We start from the raw sequence: 15873 nt of genomic DNA, 5'->3' as shown, positions 1-15873 counted from the left end.
GAGATCAAACCATGCAAAAATGATCTGAAATACTTAAGGATCTTAGTTGTCGGCCCAAATGGTTCAGGGAAATCAAGTTTCATAAACTCTATTAATAATGCCTTCAAAGGACGGATAACCAGCGATGCACTGAGTAATACAATTGGTAGTACGAGTTTTACAGTTGACGTAAGTTTGTTTTCACATTATATATCCACCACATGCGCCTCACAGAAGGTCCAAATACAATAGATTGCACGAGTGTGTGAATGTGTTTGTTTTAATGATGCCATGTAATTTGTGTTTGTTCATGTAGTATACACCATATGAAATTGAAACTGGCAATTCCAGTTTGACTGTAGTCATCAATGATGTCATGGGTCTGGAAAAAGGATTTAGGCAAGGATGCCCTCTGGAGGACATCATCAATGCCATTAATGGTCATGTCAAAGAAGGACATGAGGCAAAAAAATAAAACCTTTGAATACTTTCTTAAAATAATCTTTAAACATGTTTATGTTTTATATTCTACATTTTAATGTCTGTACTCCGATGTCTGCTTGGTCTTTGGTCAATCTTAGTTTAAACCAGAAAAACCACTATCTTCAGGTGATCCAGACTACATTGAGAAACCAGCACCCTCTGATCAGGCATTCTGCCTAGTGAATGTTTTAGCTGCTGACAGAATCCACCTCACAGATGAAAGTGTTCTGGAAAAGCTGAAAAATATTCGTCATGAAGTCAAAAAGCTTGGTAAGAGCTCTTACATCAATGGTTTCAATAGCAATATAGTTCTGTCAAGTTTACCAGTGATTACAGAGTTATGTTAACTTTTTTATTCTCTTGAATGAAAATAATAAAAAATTTTGCAAAGCTGGTGACTCTTTTTTAAGACATTACAGAGATTACAGTATAGACTACATGCATTTATCTTTTTTTTTTATCTTTTAACGTTGCATTTGCTATAGGAAGTATTAGTCAAAGTATTTTTACAATACATTTTAAGATGAAGAGTTATTGCGGGGACATTAAAGCAGATTAATATTAATTTTCTCTATGACTGAATTAATTTATTAATAATTAATACATTTACTTTGAATTATTTTATGTAATAAATAATAAATAAATTAAAAATAATTCAATATATAAAGCATGTTTAGAATATATTGAAGAATGTAATCTCATCTGCACATATTGCAGGGTTGCCCCAGGTCATTGTCATGACAAATGTGGATCAAACATGTCCAGTGGTGAAAACTAATTTACAGAGGGTCTACTACAGCAAAAAAATCAAAGAGAAGGTAAATTGTTATTCAAATAATTATTCACAAATGTCAAGCTTCATATCCTGCTTCTGACTTGCACATTGAGTTTAAGTTTGACCTCCTGATTGTTTTGTTCTCCTAGATGGTATGGTGCAGTAATGAAGTGGGTGTTCCAATGTGCCACGTCTTTCCAGTGAAGAACTACCACGAGGAAATCGAAACCAATGATGACATGGATGTCCTGATTTTACAGGCATTAACTCAAATTATACAGCTGGCGAATGACAATGTAAAGACTCGTTTGGCTAAGTGATCATTCACAAAAGAATTATGCCTAATTATGGTATTTTGAACAAAATATTGTTTGGGATGATGATTATTAATATGAACATGGAGACTAAATGTTTTGAAATAGCAATCAGTTTAAAATATCCAGTTTTAACAATAACATTTAGCTTATAATCAGTAAAACTAAGTTGATTATAAATTTCATGCAGTAGATGATTCTATAAATACATTTATATAAAATTTGAAATAATCATGTAAGGTGCAGTTGTTCCCAACCCTGTTCCTGGAGGCCCCCCAACAGCACAGTTTGTTAGTTTACCTTATTTAACACACCCATTTTAATTCTTGGAAGACTCTACTGACAAGCTGATGAGTTGAATCAGATGTTTTTGATTGCAGAGACATGTGCAATGTGTATTTATGTAGTGTGTGGATAAGTGGATGGATTTAAAATATTGAATCTAAATTGAGAATAAAATGGGATGGTTCTAGGGTGAGTGGATATCCGGGGCTTAGCCCAGAGACATCCATGTGTCAGAATACATGGGATACACTTTAAATAAAATGTTTAAAAGTTACATTGGCTAAGTGGCTTTATTTTTTAAAAGAGGTAAATCTTTCAGTGCTGCAAATCGCAATGTCACTTTGAGATAAACTGAAAATATTAATCTACAATTATCCTTAATACTGAACAGGTTTAAAATCTACAACAGAGACACCATGACACCAAGCTTTATACTCACATACATAATACACACACAAACACTTACAGCTAAGTATAATTAAGCATGCAGGGTTCTATACACTTATATTTTTTAAGGAGCATGCATTTACACTGCACTTACGAATTGCATAATTAATTTTGAATATGACATCCATAACCATATTACTTGTTTTTTTGCGATTGTTGCCCTGACATGAAGAAATGTCTGCCACAGACAAAATGCTAACCAAACCATTCATGTAATTGTTCTAAATGTGTGTCCTAGGTTAGATGCGCAACAGTTAGATGCTTTTTTTTTTTTTTTTAAAGCTGCAGTCCGTACGTTTTGCCTCTTTGTCGCCAACTCTGTTTGAAAACCTGAAATTGCAATTGTGTGCGGAATTATCTGCCTTGCGTGGGTTGTGCTCCGGCATGGCTCCAGCGCAGATGAATCTAATATTTTGAGGAGTATGTGTGTGTGACAGTCAGTCACCGCACCGGTGTGGATATTTACTGTACTTCGCAATCACAGATTTTTGCCTACGTCTTGGAATATATGACCCAAATAAGCATTTTCACCGGATATTGTCATCTGAACAAGTAAGTAACAAGTCTGCCACGTTTGTTCTGACCAACTGAGGAAAAAAGCATTACAATAAATCGCGCTACCAATGGTGATTCAATCTAAAGATCGGTTAGCTCACATCACATCAAACCGTTATTATTGTTATACTTTATTCTCAAATTATTAATGTTAACAACATCAGCATTGCGTGACTATGAGTATAGTGTGTATTAGCATGTAGATTTCAATTTCTGCACAGTCTAATCTCTAATTGTCATGCCATTCGAATTTCATATTAACAAATTCTTTTAACCCAAAAAGCTAATTATGCTCCCTTCGAACTGGTTTTCTTTCAAATACAAATCTTGTGTAATCCCAGACTATCTGTAATCATAAGCACATTTATAACGGGAATATAATTCCATTCACATGTGTTTCATAAACACATAATCCTTTCTGGATTACAATCCGTCATCACAATGATACATTTAATTATTCTGACTGCTGTGAGAAAAGGCTATAAACGATCCGCCACCTGCAGGATCCTCACATGCGATAGCCTAGTAGCCGGGACAACTTCTTCATGTTTACAGACATGACATAATGACGAAGTGCCATGCTCGAATATCCCGTGAAAACCTACCTGTACCACTCAAATTAGAAAACATTATTATAAGCTAACCACTGTGAATTGGGCTAAAGTACACTGGCTGGTTATGTACTTGCTCAAATATTGATTTCGGATCATTTTTTATCCAAAAAAGTTACGGACTGCAGCTTTAAGAATTTTGAAATTTTTGTCCATTTTAATTTTCAAATAGATTGATCTAGTAAAGTACACACCAGTGAGCTGCCAGGATTTTAAAGATCTCATCTCATTGGCTGGATGGTTGGACAGTTTACTTGTCGGTCAGAGCCTCAGTGGGTGGTTCTTGTCAGGAGTGAATGACAACGTAATAAGTTGTCCCAGCAAACATGCCCATGTGGACCCACTGTGGGTTTTCTGTTGGACAGTGTGGGCAGAGCAAAGCCACACTAAACCCATGTGGGCCCCATGTGTGTTAGCCCACATAGGGCCCACAGTAGTTTTGCCCTTTAGGGGCCCTATGTGGGTTTTCTGTGGGCAACCCACTGTGGGCATGCCCAAAAAAACAAAACAAAAAAACACCCAGGGCCCCTTGTGGGGTAGCCCATTCAGGGCCCACAAAATTTTAGTATACCCGGAAGTCTAAATGCATTTAGGAAAAACAGCATTTAAAGGATAATTTTGCTACAGTTTTTGCTTGGACATTTAAAACATATCTAATCAATTTGGGGAATACATTTTAATTTTAATTTTGCAACATATAAAGCGTTAAAATATGTATTTAATTTACATATTACAACTAGTGTAGGAAATGACAAATGTAAATTTTCATTTTGCCCTAAATGTTGCACAAATGTCTGGGAAAATGTAAATTTAAATACAGAAATACACTGCATATTGCATTGCAATTTTGCATATTACATTTCAAAATTATTAATAATGACTTGATCGGCATTACTGGGAACGCCCACAAAAACGTCATATCCGTTTATGCTGTGGGGGGAAAACAAACCATTCGAATTAAAGGTACAATATGTACATTTTCGCCGCTAGAGGTCGCATTTTCAAAACAATAACAGAGGCGAAGCTCGATAATGCAATGACAGAGCATGGAACGGTGGGAGATGTCGTTTTCACGAATAATTTCCACGGATAATATTTGCTTACCTGTCTATTAAAACATATGCGAGAGCAGAGTCTCTGTCCAGTCCGAGGTTTTCACAAAGCTCTCTCCATTCTGGAAACGCCACGCCGATATTTATTCTAGTTTTATGTCTGTGTTTGTCCCAATGCCTTCTTGCCTTAGTTGGTGTACGTCTAAGTTTTTTGGGATATTCCGTACTTTCCAAAGTGTAATCATAATCCATGATAACGTCTCGGTTACGTATGTAACCCTCGTTCCCTGAAGGAGGGAACGGAGACGTCATGTCGGAGGACCGACGAAATTGGGATCTCGCTTAGAGGGACCAATCTACTTCGAGTGTAAACTAAACGAGCCAATGCACATTGGCATGCGATTATTGCATCCAGCTGCTGCTGATCACAGCGTGAGTATAAGTAGGCAGCAGGTGATGCACAACAGTGGTGCGCTGTATGCGGTATAACTAACACTTCCGCATTTCTCCACGTGTGTTGCCGTAGTATTCATAAGCGGAAACCGAGGATAGTGCGGATATTGCGTCATTGATAGGCGAAAATGACCAGGGACAAGTCATTATTTAAAACTGGAATTTCTCTGGATTTACAAATCCTTGGGAACTTTTGAGATAACGTAATTACACAACTGCATGAAATATATAACACTGAGCAAGTGGTTTTGGGATATTATATTACAAAAATCTTACATATTGTACCTTTAACGCACGGAGACCTTGTTAGGCGCTTGGTCTTTACTCTTTGTTATGATTTCAATTGATTTTTGCTTGGTGAAATGCCGAAAATATTTCAAATCAGGTGTAAGGCCACTGAGCCTGAGCATGCTATTGTTGCACATAAAATATCAATGCTCAGAACAGTGCAAAGAATACAAAACCAATAGAAACTCATAGGAGAGTTTAGCATCACAACCATGAGATGGGATAAAAAAGAGAGATTTAAAAGAGCCGAATTCTCTCCAAAATGATGCCAGTTTTAGCATTTTGTGATAAAGAAATGAGAAAACTAATATGATCAAACATGAGAAAACACACACACACACACATAAACGCACGTTTCTTCGTTCCGTGGCGCTTTATCAGCATCATCCACCACAACTGAATGGAACAAAAAGTGTTGAACTTGAAAAAAAATTTTGCGCAAGTGCACTTGTTAAATGAATGCTAATTGTATGAGATGGGGTTTTTAAAAAATGTTTTTTAACTTTATTTATTAACGAGCTGTATTTTATTACATCACATGCTGACAGAGATCCGGTGTAAGTTAACCCAATGAGAAATCAATAAGTTGCATGAGTCCACATATTAACACTATTACTCTGCTAAATCGCAATTATAAGACAATAAGATATTAAAATAAAGTAAAGCTGATTTTAAACACTGTGTGAAAAGCGCTCTGTAAATAAAACTGAATTCCATGGAAATGTAAAAGAATATTAACAACATAATTGTTACAACATAATAAACACTTCTCTTTATGTATGCATGTATATACTTAGCATTTATATACACATGTCTTGATTATATTATTTGCACTGTTTCGTTTTGAACCTTGTTATAAATTATAATGCCCATTGTCCAGTAAATTTATCAATATTGCTGTGCAAATATGCACAAACTTGACCTCGCATGCGTCTTGCGTGTAACTGCACCGTCCACTAGAGGGCAGATGAAACACAGTAAATCAAAGGATCAATGACAGTTGTTGCAGTGTCCGGTTACATTCATTGGCTGAGACATTGAATTCACTCAAACATGGCTGTGTGAACGAACAGACCTAATATTTTACGAAATTCAGTAACAAACAACTTTCAGTCTGTTCTGTCAAGTGCACTGAAATGTCAATGTACAACTTGTACTTAAGTGTAAAAATGACTGACAGTGTAATTGCTCTTCAGAAGTTGAGTATGAAAAGAAGGATTATGATAAATACTGTAACGAATCTGTAATGACAGGTCACAGGCCTCAGGGTTGGGATGTACCTTTAACAGACACCTGCCTTTCATTTAGATTCCTGACCTTGTACACCCACAATCCATACAGTTCATATTTCAGCAGCAAAGCCCTTATATATGATAGGTGTGCGTGTGTGAGAAATATTTGGGCCATTTGAGTAAGTTTTCTATGCTTTCAACAATCACACGCAACATTTGCAACATTTCACATGCGTTACATTCAGTGATGATATTCACATTACAAGCAGTTCTCAGATTGCAATAAAGACCTTACAATTGTATCACTCAGATGTTGCTCTTTTATATCGTACACTGTAAAAAAAAACACAGCTGTGGTTGCCGGATATTTACCGTAAAAAATACGGTAGCAACGTTTTAGGTTTTACGGTTTTAACTTAAATTTACAGTTAAATACCATAATTTCATTTACTGATATAATGTTAATATACCAACCTATTGAAGTACTGAAATCTGTTTTATACCTTTGTAATACACTGATAACCACCAAATGCAGGTGGTGATGAGAAAGTCACATGATGAACCAAAGCCCATGACAAGCAGCTTTTAAATAATAACATATATAGAAGGTGCACAGTGTCATTCACACAAATGCTAAACACCATCATGGTAACACACATGAAACTGAAATAATGCAATAAACATTATTTTAACAACATTAGGTGTAACACACAACCCTAATATACAAAACTGATGAGAAAAAACTAAGAAGAAACAGTTATTTCAACAAAAAAACATCAAATTTGAAATGTAACGCAGGGAATTCTGGGAATGTCAATTTACGGTTATTCACTGTAAATTATACGGTATTTTTCACTTCCAAAAATGGTATACTACCGTAAAATTAATGTCCAATACATGTAATGTCCAATACAGTTTTTCAACGTATATAGTAGGGGAATTTACCGTTAACCATTACAACAGGTTTTTACTGTAGCATTTTACCGTTAAATTCACGGTCATTTTTACAGTGTAGGAGATTTAATGGCGATCTCATGTATGTTTAGTTTCCTTTAAACACTAAATGTTATTACCTTGGTACTGACAGATACACGACTATTCATACGTTTGAGGTCAGTAAGATTTTTTTTCAAATACTTTCAATACTTTTATTTAGCAAGGATTCATTAAATTGATCAAAAGTGACAGTAAAGACATTTATAATGTTACAAAAAAAATCATGTTATTTTGAACTTTCTATTGAACAAACAATCTAAAAAAAATATCACAGTTTCCACAAAACTATTAAGTAGCACTATTTTCAACACTGATAATAATCAGAAATGTTTCATATTAGAAAGATTTCTGAAGGATCATGTGACACTGAAGACCGGAGTAATGATGCTAAAAATTCAGCTTTGATCACAGAAATAAATTACATTTTAACAGGTATTCACATAGAAAACAGCTATTTTGAGTTGTAAAAATATTTCACTGTTTTAAATGTATTTTTAATCCAATAAATGCAGCCTTGGAGAACAGAAGCTAGTTCTTTCAAAAACACTGCAGATCCTGCAGTTTCAAAGCAATGTATGAAAACTACTGAAGCGACACAAATAGACAGGACTGACAATCACTCAGATCACAGCACACACTGCAGACAAGTGTCAAACTGACCCGACGACCCCTCAAAACACACTGCCCACTAAACAATAAAACTAAAACCTCTGATCTGTCCCTGAACACCCAAACACCTGCCGCTCTCTGTTTGTGTGTCACTCCCCAGAAATGAGCTCAGTCTGACTAAACCGCCCTTCAAAAATCTATCTTTATAGCTATCGTTCAATCAATCAATCTATTAATCTATCCTTCTGGCCAGTAAACCAGTTGAACTCATGGTGTAACTGAAGCTGCGTGCCAAATGACGCACTATACACTCATACACTATGTACTTATGCACTTTGTACTCAACCATGTAGAGTATGAATTATATAAGGTTATTTTGTCATTCATAATCAGAGTCTGATAGCCCCTCCCCCTTCGTGACATAATTAAAGCTGCGACAGTTGAGTGCATGAAGTGTCCAACATCCCACACTTCGTTTTTTAAAGGGGTCATATGATGCGATTTAAATTTTTCTTTTCTCTTTGGAGTGTTTCAAGCTCTTGGTGCATAAAGATCTGTAAAGTTGCAAAGACTAAAGTCTCAAATCCAAAGAGATATTCTTTATAAAAGTGTTAAGTATTAAGAGTTAACCACGCCTACCTAAAACGACTCGTTCTAACACGCCCCCACATGTCTACGTCACAATGTGGGAAGATTTGCATAACGCCGCCCAAATGTTCACGCAAAGAAAGAAGGCGCAACTTTTAGTCTTGCTGTAGTATTGTTGCTGCCGCCGCCATGTCGTGAAGACGCTGTGTGCTTCGTTGTGAAAGCGAAACTACTTTATTTGGTCTTCCAAAAGAGGACGATATTTGCTTCGTCATGCCTGGAGCTGATCCGTGCTGGTCACTGAGGAAATACTATAACTTCGCGCTGTGGATCACCGGATCGGCTTTCACCGTGGACGAAGCAGAGTCCAGCTCGGAGTCGTCACATGTGGTTGCCGCAGGCATCACAACATGACAAGGGCCGTAGCATTTCCGTCACACGTTTGAGGTATTCGGCCAATCACAACGCACTGGATAGCTGGCCAATCAGAGCACACCTCTCTTTTTCAGACCGATGAGCTTTGTAAAAATCTACGTGTTTCAGAAAGGTGGGGCATAGAGGAGAAACAATAATGTACAGTATGTGGAAAATAATGTGTTTTTTTAACCTTAAACCGCATAAACACATTTCATTACACCAAATACACAAAATAATGTTCTTTTTAGCAGCATCATATGACCCCTTTAAGTGCATCATCCGAGTATTTAAAGTGCACTTAATAGTGCATAAGTACGCGATTTGGGACGCACCTTGAGTCTCTCCCTCTGTGATTATGTCAGTGTGAAAGTGTGTAAAGGGTTTCTATGAAACTGCTTTGACTGTCACATAATCATACACACACGTACACATGCTTCACGCCCACCAGTCTAGTTAAAAGATCATGAACACTGAAAAAACAGCTTCATCATGCTTGCTCAGTACAATACTGTATGAACTCAAACATTTCTCAACAAATGAGCTCTGTACTCTTACTGGAAGACCACTATTGACCCATTTTGAGCCTGTTTTTCTTTCTCCTGTGGGGATTCAAAGGAGAAACATCTGAAACAATATTTGTGCTTTAATAAATCATTACAGAAAAGGCCGTTAAACTGTTGAAACATCAGCATCTGAGCAATAAAACAATCTTCTGGATGTGCAGCTGTTCATCTATGGTGCGACCGACGCCATTTCAGCCGTGTTGATGTAAGGTGGAGTGCGTACGTTTGCTCTTAAAGAGATTGTGTGTGTTTGTTCAAGATAAAGAATAACACTGCGTCTACACCGGACGCGACAGTAGTCGTGTCGCGCCGCGCCGCAACAGCTAAAGTCTGTCTACACTGGACGCGACAAAGCGACAGCTGAAAATCATTTGAAATTTGTGTCAGTACGTCATAAATAGAACGCAGCAGCTGCAGTTTACTGTCGGAATTTGTCGCGCCACGCCACATAGACAGCATAATAGGTTCTATTGTATTTTGTCGCACCGCTCGCGTCCGGTGTAGACACGGTGTAAGGATTTACCTGGAGTTCTTCATTGTGTTTCATGTCAACTTCATCTCAGACGTTTCTCCTACAAGAACAAACCAAAATTAGTCAATAGTTGTCATCCATTAAGCGTAAAGGGGCATTAAAAGAATGTGGAGCAGCTCAGATCATGTGATAAGAAATATGAGTAAATATTGTCAACTAAATTCAATGTATTTTGCATATATCTTTTCAGTGGACCCTTACAAAGCCCTCAGAGAGAATACAATCTCCATAAAGAATCAGTTCAACCAAAAATCATTTACTTGCCTTCATGTCATTCCAAACCTGTAGGACTTTCTTTCTTCTGTGGAACATGAAAGATGTTTTAAAGAACATTAATGCCCAAACAACACTGAACCCCATTGACTTTCATTGAAAACCTTATAAACCTTCAAAAACATCATCATTTTGTGTTCCACAGAAGAATGAACGTCTTGGAACGAAGTAAAATCACTTTTGGGGGCGAACTACCCCTTGAAGATGCTTAAGGAATAATTTTGCTTCTTAGTGTCTCTTTTTAAGGACATGTATGTTTTACTATAAAACAAGACAAAAACCAGGACTTTTGATGGCAGACTTTTCAGATCTCTTCTGAAACTCTAGAGGAGATTAAAACAAGCCTCTGTTTGCTCTTCATTGAATCTCCTCGCTGTCCAGGAGAAACAAATGAGATAATACATAGATCTCATCTGTTGTCTTTCCTGTGGGTGAGCAGCAGACGGATGCAAGTGTGTGAGAAAAAAACAAGTAAACTGAAGGGGGAAGGTGTGATTGTGAGTAAAGAGGAGAACATGAGTGTGTGAGCGAGTGAGAGAGAGAGAGAGAGGGATAAAGGGCAGCGGGTGGGAGGATCTTCTTCATTGAGCAGTAACTCTTCATCAGACTCTTGAGGAGACCGAAATAAAGACCCCAGCAGCACACACACAGAGCTCTTTCTCTCCCTCTCAAGTGTTTCTCAGCGAGCGTCTGGATGGAGGGAGACGGAGGTGTGGAGCTCCCACAGAGTCCTGAGACTCTCACCGAGGACGATGTGTGTGTGATCCAGGACACATGGAGACCCGTCTATGAGAACCGAGAGAATGCTGGAGTCGCTGTGCTCATCAGGTCCGTCTTACTTACACACGTCAATCATTCGCAGAAACTACCACGCTATCACTTTGATTGTTTGAACAAGCACCATAGTTTTCTACTTAGGTTATTCCAAGGATTTTTGGGCATGTACCATAGTAATACCATGGCATTTTGGACATTTATAATTGGTAATATCCTAGTTTTTAGAAATACACAATGGTAGTACTGCGTTTTGCCTTTATTTTGAAAAGGTACCATAATACTTGGTTGTTTGGACATTTACCATAGTTATGCCATAGTTTTACCATGGTACTCGGTAAAACAGGTGCCATTGTAAAAGTTTTTGGACATTTACCTTAATAATAAATTATGTTTTGACATTTATAATTGGTAATGTTGTAGATTTTGGAAATGTACCATGGTAGTACCATTTTTTTTTAACTTGTACCATAGTAATAGTTTGGTTGTTTGAAGATTTACAATGGTTATGCCATAGTTTTTAATAGTTTTTAATGCAGTGGTTTGGAATATCTAACATAATAATACTATGGTGTTTTTGACATTTGCAATTGGTAATATGATAGTTTTTGGAAATGCACCATGGTAGTACTGCGTTTTTCCTTTTTCTGAACATGTACCATGGTAATACAGTGTGTTTGGACATTTACCATAATAATAATATGGTGTTTGACATTTATAATTGGTCATTTTTGTAAACGTACCATGGTAGTACCATTTTGTTAACTTGTACCATGGTAATACTATGGTTGTTTGAGCATTTACCATAGTTTTGCCGTAGTTTTGATATGCACCATGGGAATACTATGTTATTTTTACATGTACCATGATAATACAGTTTTTTTTTTACATTTACTACGGTAATGCCACCAGATTTTTGACATATAGAATTGTGGTGATTGGTAATTTTTGAACATAAATCATAGTAACAGTCTCTAATGGTTATTTGGACATGTACCATGATAATACCGTGTGTGTGAGTGTGTGTGTGTGTGTGTGTGTGTGTGTGTGTGTGTGTGTGCGTGCGTTTTAATATCTTGGTATTCTTTGACATTGCATTGCAAATGGCATTCATTCAGTAGTCTGCAATATTTCCAAGTACTACAGTATTCCCACAATTAGACTTAAATAAACACGGGTAGTATTAATCACAATTGCACTAGGGGTTTCTGGAGATCCAATGAAAGAGTTTAATTATGCAAATAAAGAAACCCTTGTTTCTATCATGGTGGGGAATTTCCATCAATCTCTATTATTTTCATACTGAGCCGCTGATATTTCTCTTTCTAAACTCGCACACAAACTTTTCAGCATTTGTACATAGACAGTGTTTACTTCATCAAGATGTTTTCCTTGGTGATGTCCACAAGTGTTGTTCAGGGCTGGCCATCTGGTTGCTGGTTCGATCCCTTCATGAAGCGAGTCGTGAACCATCATCACAGTGTATGTGATAAAAACATACACTAGTCTACGTCCAAATCCAGGAGGACCCACGCTCTATGGTGACTTCACATGAAAGATGTGACAACTAATCCCACTGGCGCTGCTTATGTGGCCAAAGATTGGTATCCGAACAAGCACCATAGTTTTCTACTTAGGTTATTCCAAGGATTTTTGGGCATGTACCATAGTAATACCATGGCATTTTGGACATTTATAATTGGTAATATCCTAGTTTTTAGAAATACACAATGGTAGTACTGCGTTTTGCCTTTATTTTGAAAAGGTACCATAATACTTGGTTGTTTGGACATTTACCATAGTTATGCCATAGTTTTACCATGGTACTCGGTAAAACAGGTGCCATTGTAAAAGTTTTTGGACATTTACCTTAATAATAAATTATGTTTTGGTATTTATAATTGGTAATGTTGTAGATTTTGGAAATGTACCATGGTAGTACCATTTTTTTTTAACTTGTACCATAGTAATAGTTTGGTTGTTTGAAGATTTACAATGGTTATGCCATAGTTTTTAATAGTTTTTAATGCAGTGGTTTGGAATATCTACCATAATAATACTATGGTGTTTTTGACATTTGCAATTGGTAATATGATAGTTTTTGGAAATGCACCATGGTAGTACTGCGTTTTTCCTTTTTCTGAACATGTACCATGGTAATACAGTGTGTTTGGACATTTACCATAATAATAATATGGTGTTTGACATTTATAATTGGTCATTTTTGTAAACGTACCATGGTAGTACCATTTTGTTAACTTGTACCATGGTAATACTATGGTTGTTTGAGCATTTACCATAGTTTTGCCGTAGTTTTGATATGCACCATGGGAATACTATGTTATTTTTACATGTACCATGATAATACAGTTTTTTTTTTACATTTACTACGGTAATGCCACCAGATTTTTGACATATAGAATTGTGGTGATTGGTAATTTTTGAACATAAATCATAGTAACAGTCTCTAATGGTTATTTGGACATGTACCATGATAATACCGTGTGTGTGAGTGTGTGTGTGTGTGTGTGTGTGTGTGTGTGTGTGTAATGCCACCAGATTTTTGACATATAGAATTGTGGTGATTGGTAATTTTTGAACATAAATCATAGTAACAGTCTCTAATGGTTATTTGGACATGTACCATGATAATACCGTGTGTGTGAGTGTGTGTGTGTGTGTGTGTGTGTGTGTGTGTGTGTGTGTGTGTGTGTGTGCGTGTGTTTTAATATCTTGGTATTCTTTGACATTGCATTGCAAATGGCATTCATTCAGTAGTCTGCAATATTTCCAAGTACTACAGTATTCCCACAATTAGACTTAAATAAACACGGGTAGTATTAATCACAATTGCACTAGGGGTTTCTGGAGATCCAATGAAAGAGTTTAATTATGCAAATAAAGAAACCCTTGTTTCTATCATGGTGGGGAATTTCCATCAATCTCTATTATTTTCATACTGAGCCGCTGATATTTCTCTTTCTAAACTCGCACACAAACTTTTCAGCATTTGTACATAGACAGTGTTTACTTCATCAAGATGTTTTCCTTGGTGATGTCCACAAGTGTTGTTCAGGGCTGGCCATCTGGTTGCTGGTTCGATCCCTTCATGAAGCGAGTCGTGAACCATCATCACAGTGTATGTGATAAAAACATACACTAGTCTACGTCCAAATCCAGGAGGACCCACGCTCTATGGTGACTTCACATGAAAGATGTGACAACTAATCCCACTGGCGCTGCTTATGTGGCCAAAGATTGGTATCCTATTGTATGGAAAAAGTTGTTAAATTGGGTGCAGGAGGATTGTGGGTAGAGCTGAGGTGTGACTACTGGGATTTGGTGAACATACGGACCTTGAAAGCATGTTGGGATCTCCAGCTGCTCTTTATGGTTTCAGAGACGACAGCTTTAGTGCAGAAACTTCTCATGCTTCTTTCACACTCGTGATCTTCTGTGCTGCAAAAACTCCTCGACATTTGCACTGGTATGCCCTGATTTAGATACCTAGATAAATCTAGGACATAGCAGTGTTGTTATTGATAACTAAAACTTATTTCAATTAACTTTAAATTTTCTCCCCCAATTTTTCAGTTAATGTTTTCATTAATTCAAATGGACACTAATATAAGCTAAATAACTTAAATAAACATAAATATTCAATGAAAAACTTGAATTAAATTGAGAAATGTTGCCTTGGCAACTAGCTGAAATAAGAGGAAGTATTAAAATCGCCCAAATTAAAGATAAAGCTGAATTGAAATATTAAAAAAAAACTAATAAAAATGACAAAAGCGTACAACAAAATTACTCAAATTAAATAGAAACCTAAAAACATCAAATTAAAGCTAAATCAAAATATTAATACACACTATAAAGTCTGATTACCCACTTAAACCATCTGACTGACATGTAAAGTGACCAGCCACCGTTTGTTTTGTTTGTATGTGTCATTTAGCGGCAAATTCATCTGTTATTATTAATACTGCAGTAAAGTTTCTCAGTGTGTCAGTACAAATCTCAGATACTAACGAATCAGGAATCACAGGCCATTACTCGATTAAAACATGATCAAATGCAGAGAGTTAAGTGAATGAACATGCATTTGTGAGGAAAAAGAGACACGCAGAGTTTATAAAATGAGTAAATCAAAGAGAATTCAGGCCAGATATCTGAAACTGAAGCTCTTGAGTCAGGATAGTCTGTGATTCTTTCAGAAAACAGTTCACAGAAATCACAAACTGACTCGATTTACTTCACTGCCAACTGTATCTCTTTTATAGATCTACTGGCATAACCATAAAAGATTATAAAGAGTAGCCTATGTATATAATACAGCTTGGAGAAATAAATCAAGAACATTAAAGTGCCCCTATTATGGATTTTTCAAAATGACCTTTCATGCGGTGTGTAACACAGCTCTAAGTGAATGAAAACATCCTGTAAAGTTTTAAATCTGAAAGTGCACCGTGTATAATGTTATTGTCTCTCGAAAGAAAGAGTCGACTCTGAATCATTGAAACGAGTCGTTTTTAAAACCAATCCCAAGCCGTTTCATGTTGATGTCAACATGAAACATTAGCATATTGCCCGCCCACTTGTTGGTCTTTTCGCATTGGTCTGAATGAAAATGCAAATTCATTCTTT

The 15873-nt window shown here is 36.6% G+C and overlaps 2 protein-coding genes across 2 annotated transcripts in view; both read left to right on the top strand.

The window, feature by feature from the left end:
- The window catches only part of LOC107573171 (interferon-induced protein 44-like), a 7704-nt gene extending 6091 nt beyond the window's left edge, over positions 1-1613 (top strand). Inside the window, exons 4-7 of the mRNA XM_016259617.1 lie at positions 296-442; positions 561-732; positions 1180-1280; positions 1387-1613. Coding sequence (XP_016115103.1) covers positions 296-442; positions 561-732; positions 1180-1280; positions 1387-1557 — 591 coding nt within the window. The 3' untranslated portion in view covers positions 1558-1613. The remainder of the gene's footprint in view (positions 1-295; positions 443-560; positions 733-1179; positions 1281-1386) is intronic.
- A 9435-nt stretch (positions 1614-11048) lies between these two features.
- Positions 11049-15873, top strand: part of LOC107573176 (cytoglobin-1-like) — a 17528-nt gene continuing 12703 nt past the window's right edge. Inside the window, exon 1 of the mRNA XM_016259623.1 lies at positions 11049-11280. Coding sequence (XP_016115109.1) covers positions 11147-11280 — 134 coding nt within the window. The 5' untranslated portion in view covers positions 11049-11146. The remainder of the gene's footprint in view (positions 11281-15873) is intronic.

The sequence above is a fragment of the Sinocyclocheilus grahami genome, unplaced genomic scaffold (assembly GCF_001515645.1).
Source record: "Sinocyclocheilus grahami isolate Dianchi unplaced genomic scaffold, SAMN03320097.WGS_v1.1 scaffold1884.1, whole genome shotgun sequence".
In the NCBI taxonomy this organism is placed as follows: Eukaryota; Metazoa; Chordata; class Actinopteri; order Cypriniformes; family Cyprinidae; genus Sinocyclocheilus; species Sinocyclocheilus grahami.
Note: the sequence above shows the minus strand (reverse complement) of the source record. Positions and strands in the feature narration are given on the sequence as shown.